This window comes from Mesoplodon bidens, assembly GCF_964165515.1.
Source record: "Mesoplodon bidens genome assembly, chromosome: 3".
Taxonomy (NCBI): domain Eukaryota; kingdom Metazoa; phylum Chordata; class Mammalia; order Artiodactyla; family Ziphiidae; genus Mesoplodon; species Mesoplodon bidens.
The window spans coordinates 42,312,554-42,324,835 of record NC_138178.1 but is presented as its reverse complement, the minus strand read 5'-3'; the positions used below and the strand labels follow the sequence as shown (position 1 = coordinate 42,324,835).

The following is a 12,282-nucleotide window of genomic DNA, read 5'->3' as shown; positions in this document are numbered from 1 at the left end:
AGCTTCAAGTTTTTATCTGAAAGAACCTGCTGGATGCTCAGCAGACTAAATAAAAGACTATGCGAGCACATACAGGTGAAATTTCAGAACTCCAGGAGAAAAGAGAGAGTCCTAAAAGTTTTTAGCAAGAAAAATTTACTCACAAAGGAACAAGAATCAGACTGCCATTAGTCACCAGATTTTAAGGCCCATGAGAACAGAGATTTATATATTTATACAGCCAGATAATTGTAAATGCTGGTGATGTTTTAATGTTTTTGGAGTCAATCTATATACATAACAGAATATAATGACATAAAATGTATAAAGCTCAAATGTGTGAAATAATAGAATAACTACAATTCAGAGGTAGAAAAGGAAGGAGGAATAGAAGGTAGAGTGAGTACAGAACTGCCCTCACCTTTTCTAATGGAGAATCAAAAATTGTCTAAGATAATTAATCAAAAATATAAGTGCACGTATATTAGTGCTTTTCTACCCTGGTTGCATATTAGAATGACCTGGAAGCTTTAAAAAATATAGCAGTACTTGGGCCCCACCCCAGATGAATTAAATCAGAATCTCAGGCTGTGGCCTGGACAGTTGCTTTTTTTATTCGTTTTGTTTTTTGTTATTGAAGTGTAGTTGATTGATTTACAACTGCATTTTTGAAAAGCTCTCCAGGTGACTAATGTTCAGCAAGGATTGAAAACCACTTTAATTAAAGTCATACAGACAATGAGAAGAATGAAAAACAAACTGCTAATAGTGATTGCTCTGGGGAGCAGAACAAGGAACTTCTGAACTATTTTAACTGCTTTTATGGCAGAGAAGACAAGAAGAAGGAAGAGGAGAAGGAATCCAACTTGGGACAAGAACAGGGTTTCCTCGGGTCTATTGACATGAAGCTGGATAATTCTTTGTTATGGGAGGTTGTCTGGTGTATTGTAGGAGGTTTAGCAGTCTCTGAGACCCACGAAATGCCAACAGTACCCCTCCCAGTCATGACAACCCAAAATATCTCCAGACACTGCCAAATGTTCCTGGAGGGCACAATCACCCTGAGTTGACAATCACTGGACTAGAAGAATAATCCTGTGTATTAGTCAAGCAGTTGCTTGAACTACCAGGAAGCTCAAGGATTTGGACTGATGCTATTGTACACCATGTAAATTAAAGTGCATTTATTCAGTGCTAGGTCTTTAGTTAGAATTAAGTGTATGCATTTTAATTAGAGCCCCAGAAGGGAATGCATCAAGCCTTTCCTTATGGACGCTCCACGCTTTGGGATTTACTTCTATTACTAGAATAACAAAATGTCAGAGCAATTAGGCCTTTGTAAAAAAGTTGCAGGACCTCCTGGCAAGTAGCCACGATCCTGCCAATTTCTTTTAAACTTGAGAAAACACTTTTCACATACTGAACAAAACAGGGAAGAGAGATCCAGCCAAACATAACCCTGGGCTGTAGGCCCAGGTTCACCACAGTTCAGCAAATATTTGAGCATCTATTACATGTGCTGGGGATAATAACATTAGTAAAACGAAGACTAGATTTCTTGAAGGTTACGTAAATAATTAGAGTAGAAATACATTTTTAAAGAGAAGGTTTTGCTTTCAGTACTTTATAGAATTGCCCGGAAAAGCAGTTTCCTGCACTGTCCAAACCTGTACTATTCCAGTGGTAGCCACAGGACACAGGTGGCTATGAAGCCCTGAAAAAGCACCTGTTCTGAATCAAGATGTGCTGTAAATAAATGTAAAACATGCATTGGATTTCAAAGATGTAGTATGGAGGGGCTTCCCTGGTGGCGCAGTGGTTGGGGGTCCGCCTGCCGATGCAGGGGACACGGGTTCGTGCCCCTATCCCGGAGGATCCCACGTGCCGCGCAGCGGCTGGGCCCGCGAGCCATGGCCGCGGAGCCTGTGTGTCCGGAGCCTGTGCTCCGCGGCGGGAGAGGCCACAGCAGTGAGAGGCCCGCGTACAGCAAAAAAAAAAAAAAAAAAGATGTAGTATGGAAAAAATACTGTAAAAGACCTCATTACATCTTCACATTACATTTTGAAATGACGATATTTTGGATATGGTGGTTTAAATAAAATACATTATTAAGTTTAATTTCACCATTTTTTTGTTTTGTTTTTTTTTTTTTTTTTTTTTTTTTTTTTTTGCGGTATGCGGGCCTCTCACTGTTGTGGCCTCTCCCGTTGCGGAGTACAGGCTCCGGACGCGCAGGCTCAGCGGCCATGGCTCACGGGCCCAGCCGCTCCGCGGCATGTGGGATCCTCCCAGACCGGGGCACGAACCCGTGTCCCCTGCATCAGCAGGCGGACTCTCAACCACTGCGCCACCAGGGAAGCCCTGTTTTGTTTTTTTTTAATGTGGTTACTGGAAAATTTAGTTACACATGTGGCTTACATTTGTGGTTCTCATTTTATTCCTATTGGAGAATGCTGTCCGAAACTTCTGATTTTTATGTGGCATACCTGTTAATAATATGTAATAGCATTCTTTTACATATTTGGGCCTTTTCTCTACATCGGCATTCATTACTGTGGCAAGTTTCATTAATACTCCCTGCTATAGGTGTGGTTATGTGGAAGTGCTTGGAGCATGGCAAACTGAATTTGATTACAGGTCACTTAAGTTTGCTTCCTGGCTTGGCCACATGCTGGGTAATCTTAGTTAAATTACTCAAACTCTGAGCCTCAGTTGCCACATCTGTAAAATGGGGATAATGTCATCTCACATACACATAGCTGGCCTATATTCACAATAATCCCACAAGTACTTTGTTGAATCTGTTTCTGAACCTTACATAGAAAAGTCTCTTGAAGCTCTTGCTTTAATGCTGATTCATAATTCTCAACAGCAAGTGGTTCAGCCATAATAACAGTCTGAATATCTCTGTTGCCTGTGGGGTAATCAACCAAATTACAACCTATAGAAAAGTTCTTTCCTGACTATAGCATAGCTGAAAGGGGAACCACCTGGCGTCAGCCAGGTGAGGGCTGGACCATGTGAAGCCATCCAGGCATAAGGCTGAAAGAGGCTTTTTTTTCACACCCTCAAGGATAACAGTTTTTCCTTGAAGTTGTATGGTTTGCTTGTCACATGGCATACATTCAATACATAGTTGTTGGATTAAAAACAGTTACAAAGAGATTATTATATTTGAAATGTATTTAGTCCATTTAGCAAGTTATCTATTTGACTTAGAGTAGACGTTAGACTGCTTACTAGTAGTGCTGACAATGAACTATACACTATTTGCATCCCTGCCATTTTACTGTAAATAATATATTAAACAGAAATGACAAATCATTTCTTTATTTATCCCTTTAGTTACTTACTTACAAAATGTATTGTGAATATTTTTGCTTTATTGAAAACAAACCTACTAAAGGGCAGAGATTATACACAAAATCATACACAGATAAGAACCCTTAAATTGCTAACTTCACCTTACCAATAATCTAGTTCTGCTCTTTTTCTATTTTAATGATAGGTTTCAAATTCAAAACTGCTTTCAACCTACAAATTTAGATATGTAAGAATTGCTGGTGAAAACATCAGTTCTGTAGCTTAGCACCTCTTTTACATGAGTGCTTAATTCAAATTTGCTGTCGTCATCATGGAAATATTGTCTAATGCTGAGAGGTTGGAGGGCATGTTCATTCATTCATTTAACAAGTATTTTTCAAATATCTACTCTGTGCCAACACTGTGATGGGTAGTCATTACTTTCATGTTGTCCGTTTTTAATGCTATTTTTTTTAACTTATTTTTGGCTATGTTGGGTCTTCATTACCACACACGGGCTTTTCTCTAGTTGCGGTGAGCGGGGGCTACTCTTTGTTGCGGTGCGCGGGCTTCTCATTGCGGTGGCTTCTCTTGCTGCAAAGCATGGGCTCTAGGCGTGCAGGCTTCAGTAGATGTGGCACGTGGGCTCAGTAGTTGTGGCTCGCGGGCTCTAGAGCACAGGCTCAGTAGTTGTGGCACACAGGGTTAGTTGCTCTGCAGCATGTGGGATCTTCCCGGACCAGGGATCGAACCCGTGTCCCCTGCATTGGCAGGCGGATTCTTAACCACTGCGCCACCAGGGAAGTCCCTAATGCTCTTTTAGATCTTCCAAAAGACATGTTACTTTAAATCACATCATCAAGTCAAGAAAACTTTCATTTTTCTAGCTTAATTCAAGTGCTGAGAATAAGATGCTGTAGAACCACCGATGTAGCCTGATGCTCAGGCTTCTGACAACCGCCATAGTTTAGCAAACGTACGACAGTGAGGCACAGTATGTAAATATAGCATAGCTTGGTGGGTAGGCATCCTGGTTGTGGAACAAGAAAGACCTGGTGGTGAATCCTGGCTCTGCCACTTGCTGGTTGTGTTACTTTGGAAAAGTTACTTAACCTTTCTGAGACTCAAATTGCTCATTTGTTAGAGTGGGAACTAATAATAGTACATACCTCACTGTATCATAGTGAGGATTAGGTGAGATGATGTGAGTAAAGCACAGAGATAAGCACTGGCATTTACTAATTGTTCAAGAAATGTGAGCTATTAATAGGAGGGTTAACGCTGATAATGGCAATGGCAGTAGTATTTACTTGGGTCCAGGGGCTTCCTTATTTACCTGAATTATCTAAAGTGCATAGAAGGAATAGGGCTTTTGGTTGTTTATTTTTTTCATATTCTGGTTAACAGTATCAAACAAAAAATGTTTCAAGATTTGGTTGTTTAAAATATTTTTGAGACACATTAATCCATTTCAAAGATTAAAATGAAATATATGTTAACATTTTTTATATGGGCCGAGTTCCTGTAGGCTTTGGCGGGGGGGGGGGTCTCATAATATCCATTTACTGGGACAGAATGTTACTGTAGATACAAACGTTTCAGGAAATTTGTGCTAAGCACAGAACAAAAATCTAAATATTTATTTAGCTAAATACCAAAAAGTGTAGTGCTAACAAAATTCTAGTGAATTCAAAGTGCCTGACAGTTGGGTTCTTGTTTTACTGTCTCATTATAACTAATATTGTTTATTAACTATACAGAAGATAAGTTTACCCAATCTGAACATAGTTAGTTGATAAAACAAATTAAAAATAGCTTCTAATGAATTAAATATTTTCATGTTATATTTCTAAGAATTTTACTCACAATCGCCACAGGGTCATTGCTGCGGGTTGCGGCCAGGCTGAACTTTTTCACGTGAGTATTGGTCTCCAGAGCCTTTGCAAATTCCTTCAGGGTTGGAATTGGAATGTTCTAAGATGAGGAAGACACAGATCCTTGATGAATCATTCTGCAGCACCTTCACCCCAAGCTAAGGACCAACAGCTTTTAAATACCTTGTATGTTTAGATGTTATCCTCTCTAAAAGACTTTCATCACCCATTCTCTAGCAACCAACCTATCCTAAGCCAAATAGCACCACTTAGTGTCCAATAAGGGAATCTAACACAATGTGACATCTGGCATCACTTCTGTTTACCCTACTGTCCAAATTATGCATACAGCACACTTTCCTCTTTCCTTTTTTCATTGTCTATATTTTAGCCAGACTGACCTGCTTGCCATTCTTTTACTATCCCATGGTCTTTCTTTCGTCCATACCTTTAGATATGCTTTTCCTTTTGCCTAGAAATTCCTTTATCCTTTGCTCTAATTCCTACTCAGCCTTCAAGACCCTGCAGAAATATCACCTCCTTGATTTATTGGCTCTCCTAGGCAGGATCAAAATTTTCCTTACCCACAGTTCCACATGTGGGGGCTGACCACATCATGTAATTATTCGCTTAGGGTTTTTCTCGTAATTTAAGTTCTTCAGAATAAATACCACGTGACTCTTACTTCCTCTTCCATAGCACTTAGCCTAGTACTGGGCACTGGGGAGGCAGACAGTACGGGGCACAGCTAGAGGCTAATGTGAGTTTACAGAGCACTACAGGCCAGCTCTGTGACTGTGGGCAACTGAACGTCTTTAAGTCCCACTAAGGATTCAATGAGATAATGAATTTCAAGTATTTTAGCAAAGGATATGGCACATAGCGAGTACTTAATAAAAATTAGTTAATATTATTAAATGCTAGAAACTGGCCCAAAAAGAATGAACAAAAAAGATGTCAGGCAGTTCTCTCTCTCTCTCTCTCTCTCACACACACACACACACACACTCACACACACACACACACACACATCTTACCCTTGAGAGTGACATGACTTATGGTCAAAGCAGAAGTGACAATGTGTGACTTCAAAGAATATGTCATAAAAGGCACTGTGGCTTCCAGTTTAGTCTCTATTTTTTTCTCTTGGATCACTTGCTCTGGGGGAAGCCAGTTGTCATGATGTTGTCATGATGTGAGGACACTCAGGCAGCCCTACTGAGAGATCCACGTTCTGAGAAACTGACGCCTCCTGCCAACAGACACATGACTGCGCCATCTAGGAAATGGATTTCTGTGCCCACGTCAAGCCTTCACACAAGTGCAGCTCTGGCTGACAGCTTTACCATAGCCTCATTTGAGACCCTGAGCCACAACCGTCCAGCCCAGTCACTCCCAGATTCCTGACACTCAGAAATTATGTGAAATAATAACTGTTTGTTGTTTTGGAGTAATTTGTTACTCAGCAATAGATAACTAATACACTGTGTATAACACAAGTACTGTGATTCTTTTCAAAGAATTCTAGGAATCACTCTTTTTTTAAAACCCATTTCTTTCAAATAGGATATTGTGCCTCAAAATCCAGTGAGTACAAAGGATTTTAAACAGGTGTAAAACAGGCAATCAGTCATCTCCAGTAAGTTTTCTGACCTCAACGGACAACAATCGTAATGAAATACCTTAATGTTGTTGAGGTTGACCTCTTGCAGGCTGGGGTCATTGGCTTTCATCTGCTGCAGACTTACTTCCACATTTGTGGGATTGGGTGGTTCCTCAAATACTGGCTTGACCTTTTCACCTTTGACCACATCTAAGACACAAGTTTTAATTTTAAAAATAAAATGTAAGGGCTCGCTCATAAAAATCAGAGGTGACGTCCCCCAAAATGACCTTCCTTTCATATGCTCTGATTCCAATAATACTCTGATATCAATGACAGTAAGCTTACTCTCAACTAAGCAAGCACAGGAATGGTATGATTCTGAGTTATAGCCTCAAAGGTGGGTGTTTTTCACCTGCAATGAGAAGTCTCAGTGGCTGATGCTCCATGGGGCCAAAAGTGAAGGAGGCCCTACAGCAAACTCCAACACCCAAAAGAATATCCATGGGTAGTTACTGCTGCTCCATATGGACCTCTTTCAGACTATAATAACCAAACCAAAGAATCTAAGATGCAAAAAAATGAGTCTCTTTATTTCCCAAACCTTAATCCTCCCCTGGCCCACCCTCCTCTGAGTTCCATTTTGGAGCTTTAATTTTGAGGATGGTATGGGAAGAGAAAGGAATAGAAAAGAAGAATGGAAGAATTCTCAAAAGCAGTTAACAGAAGATGTTTGCAATATATGTAACATACAAAGAGTTCATATCCCAAGATACACAGAGCTCCTACAAGTCAATAAGACAACCCAATTGAAAATGAACAACTAATGATCAGAGGAATCTGTATCAGTCAACCAAAAATGATAATAACTAATTAAACTCTGAAATTTAAAAATGAGATACCATTTGATTAGCCAAAAAATGTAAAAAGAGAACATTCAGAGTTGGCAACAATGTGGAGGAAAAAGCATCCTCATACATTGTTGGTGGGAATGTAAACTGGTACAAATTTTCTGGAAGAGTAATTTGGCATTATCTTTTTTTTTTAATTTATTTATTTATTTTTATTTTTGGCTGCGTTGGGTCTTCGTTGCGGTGCGCGGGCTTCTCATTGCAGTGGCTTCTCTTATTGAGAAGCACGGCGTGCGGGCTTCAGTAGTTGTGGTGCACGGGCTTAGTTGCTCCGCGGCATGTGGGATCTGCCGGGCCAGGGCTCGAACCCGTGTCCCTGCATTGGCAGGCAGATTCTTAACCACTGCGCCAGCAGGGAAGCCCGGCATTATCTATTAAAATATAAAATGTGGATACTTTATGACCCAGCAATTCTATATCTAAAAGTCTAATCTACAGAAGAAGTAGCATGAATATATGAAGATATATATTTATGGATGTTCACTGACACGTTACTTGTGACAGCAAAACATGATAAACAAAATGTCCATCAAGGGCTTCCCTGGTGGCGCAGTGGTTGAGAACCTGCCTGCCAATGCAGGGGACACGGGTTCCAGCCCTGGTCTGGGAAGATCCCACGTGCCGCGGAGGAACTAGGCCCGTGAGCCACAACTACTGAGCCTGCGCGTCTGGAGCCTGTGCTCCGCAACAAAAGAGGCCGCAATAGTGAGAGGCCCGCACACCGCGATGAAGAGTGGCCCCCGCTTGCAGCAACTGGAGAAAGCCCTCGCACAGAAACGAAGACCCAACACAGCCAAAAATACATAAAAAAATAAAATAAAATAAATTTTAAAAAATGTCCATCAATGCCAAACTGTTAAACAAGTTTTAGCATAATCACATAATACGATGCTATCTATTCATTAGAAGAATGAGGTAAACCTACAGGTACTGATAAGAGAAGAGAATCACAACTTGAAAAAAATGTTAATGAAAAATGAAATACTTAGGTATAAATCTAACTATATATATATACATATATATATGTATATGTGTGTATATATATATATATAATCTGCGTGAAGAAAACTACAAACCTGTACTGAAAGAAATCAAAGAAGAACTAAATGGAGAGATATTCCATGGATAGATTCAATATTGTCAAGATGTCAGTTCTTCCCAAATTGACCTATAGATTCAATGTAATCCCAATCAAAATCCCAGAAAGTTATTTTGTAGATATCAAAAAACTGATTCTAAAGTTTATATAGAGAGGCAAAAATACTCAGAATAGCCAACACAATACTGAAAGAGAAGAACAAAATTAGAGAACTGACACTATCCAACTTCAAGACTTAAAGCTATAGAAAGCAAGACAGTGTGGTATTGGTGAAAATATACAAATAGATCAATGGAACAGAATAGAGAATCCATAAATAGACCCACATAAATATAGTCAACTGATCTTTGACAAATGAGCAAAGGTAATACTGTGGAGAAAAAAATAGTCTTTCAACAAATGGTGCTGGAACAACTGGACATCCACATGAAAAAAAAAAGTGAATCTAGGCACAGACCCTACACCCTTCACAAAAATTAACTCAAAATGGATCACAGACCTAAATATAAAATGCAAAACTATGAGATAGATAGATAACATAGGATAAAATCTAGATGACCTTGGGTTTGGAGATGAATTTTTAGACACAGCCCCAAAGGCATAATCCATGAAAGGAAGAATTGATAACCTGGATTTCATTAAAATAAAAAATTTCCACCCTGCGAAAAATACTCTCAAGAGAATGAGGAGATGAACCACAGACTGGGAGAAAATGTTTGCAAAAGACATACTTGATAGACTCACAAATGTAACGAACAGACTAGTGGTTACCAGTAGGGAGAGGGAAGAGGGGAGGGGCAATATAGGGGTAGAGGGAATAAAAGGGTTATTATGGGATTATTTGAAATCGTGTGTATGAAACTTTTGAAATTTGTAAAGCACTATAGAATTTTAAAAAATCTTTCATTCATTAAAAAAAATCAGAAAAAAAGACACATCTGATAAAGGCCTTATCCAACATATACAAAGAACTCTTGAAACTCAACAATAAAACAACCTGATTTTTAAAATGGGCCAAAGAACTTAACAGATATCTCACCAAAAAGGATATACAAATGACAAATATGCATATGAAAAGATGTTCCACATCATATTTGTCAGGGAAATGCAAATTAAAATAATGAGATACCACTACACATCTATTAGAATGCCCAAAGTCTGGAACACTGGCAAAACCAAATGCTAGTGAGGATGTGGAGCAACAGGAACTCTCATTCTTTGCTAGTGGGAATCCAAAATGGTACAGCCATTTTGGAAGACAGTTTTGTGGTTTCTTACAAAACCAAACATCTTGCCATAAGATCCAGCAATCAGGCTCCTTGATATTTACCCAAAGGAGCTGAAAATTTATGTCTAAAACCTGAACACAGATACTTATAGCAGCTTTATTCATAATTTCCAAAATTTGGAAGCAACCAAGATGTCCTTCAGTAGGTGAACTGATAAATAAACTGTGGTATATCCAGATAACAGAATACTATTCAGCATTAAAAAGAAATGATCTATCTCTACCATATGACTCAGCAATTCCACTACTCGGTATATGTCTGAAAAAAACAAAAACACTAACTTGAAAAGATATATGCACCCCAATGTTCATAGCAGCATTATTTACAATTGCCAAGATATGGAAGCAACCTAAGTGTACATCAACAGATGAATGGATAATATATATGGAATACTACTCAGTCATAATAAAGAATGAAATTTTACCATTTACAACAACATGGATGAACTTGGAGGGTATTATGTTAAGTGAAATAAGTCAGATAGAGAAAGACAAATCCTGTACGATGTCACTTATATGTGGAATCTAAAAAATAAAACAAATTAGTGAGTATAACAAAAAGGACAGACTCACAGATACATAGAACAAACTAGTGGTTACCAGTGGGGAGAGGGAAGGGGGGAGGGGCAAGACAGGGTAGGGGATTAAGAAGTACAAATAAATAAACTACAGGGATATATTATGCAACACAGAGAATATAGCCAATATTTTATAATAACTATAAATGGAGTATAACCTTTAAAAATTGTGAATCACTATGTTGTATACCTGTAACATGTAATATTGTACATCAATTATATCTCAATAAAAAAAATAAATGATCTATGAAGCCATGAAAAGACATACAGCAACCTTAAATGCATATTATTAAGTAAAAGAAGCCAGTCTGAATAGGCTACATACTGTATGATTCCAACTATATGACATTCTGGAAAAGGCAAAATGATGGAGACAGTTACAAGATCAGGGGTTGCCAGAGGTTAGCGGGGAAGGAGAAGTAAATAAGCAGAGCACAGAGGAATTTTAGGGCAGTGAAACTACTCTGCCTGATACTGTAATGGTGGAAACATGTCATTGTACATTTGTCCAAACCCAGAGAATGTACAACTCCAAGAGTGAGCCCTAATGTAAACTATGGACTCGGTGATAACGATGTGTCAATGTAAGTTCATCACTGTAAAAACCATACCACTCTGTGCAGCATGTTGATAATGGGGGAGGCTGTGCATGTGGAGGGTCGGGGGTATATGGGAAATCTCTGTGCCTTTCTCTCAATTTTGCCGTGAACACAAAACTGCTCTAAAAAAATTAAGTCTTTTAAAAAGTTAATGATATGTGTGTGTATGTGTATGTATAAAAGCCCAGAAGGTTATGCACCAGACTTTTAATAACAAACATGTTGTCAGAATGTTACCCTTTGATACTGAAATTAAAAGGATGAACACGTTTCATCTGTATGCATAAGAAAACAGAGGGTAAATAAAAGGAATATTGCTCATTGTCTGGGTAAATTACCCTGTATAAACAGCAACTGATAAATATACTGCTGAGACTAGAAAGCATTGTCCAAATCACCATCAAAGAGAATAAAATATAATTAATCTAAGAAAAGCTGTGATCTTCTGTGAGTTTTCATAGTACCTGGATCACACTGTACTGAAATTACCTCATCACTGATCCATCCCTCCCACGGATAGATAAGTTCCTTTGGGCAGGGACCATCTTTTTTACCTTTGTACCTAAGCCTAGAACATTCCTGAAACAGCAGGTATTTAGTAAATGACTGACGAATGAGTCAGAGAGTCTAATGAATTGTACGTTTCTCCAGAAAATGGTGACATAGAAGATAGCGGTCTGGTACATCCTGTGCCAGCAAGTCCATGCCAGTGTGTCTTTCATGCTCTCCGGGGGAAGTGGGTATTCAAATTCTAATGACAAACATCCGTTACTGAGACAAAAAGGCACTCGAATAGAGTAGGAAACTTATCTGATACTAGAGTTAATTAAAACATTGTTAAGAACATAAAACTCTGCATTCTGTGCTGACTAAGCAAACTTTTTTATCAGTAATTTTCTCTTTTGACTGAACAGACCTATCAAGACAGTGTGTTCTGGGCAAAACACTGATTGGTACTAGTTACGCTGCCAGACAGAGCTCCCAGTATTGGCTAGTCTATCCTGGTTTGACTGCTCAGAGCCTAGTGATCCTTGGTGAACTGGCAAAA

At 38.9% G+C, this 12,282-nt stretch overlaps 1 protein-coding gene across 2 annotated transcripts in view; it reads right to left on the bottom strand.

Moving 5' to 3' along the window:
* The window catches only part of TMOD2 (tropomodulin 2), a 45,606-nt gene that overhangs the window by 10,371 nt on the left and 22,953 nt on the right, over positions 1–12,282 (bottom strand). For both annotated transcript variants that reach the window (XM_081227974.1, XM_081227973.1), the window contains exons 6-7: positions 6,839–6,969; positions 5,149–5,256 (exon numbers count right to left, since the gene is read on the bottom strand). In XM_081227974.1, coding sequence (XP_081084100.1) covers positions 5,149–5,256; positions 6,839–6,969 — 239 coding nt within the window. The remainder of the gene's footprint in view (positions 1–5,148; positions 5,257–6,838; positions 6,970–12,282) is intronic.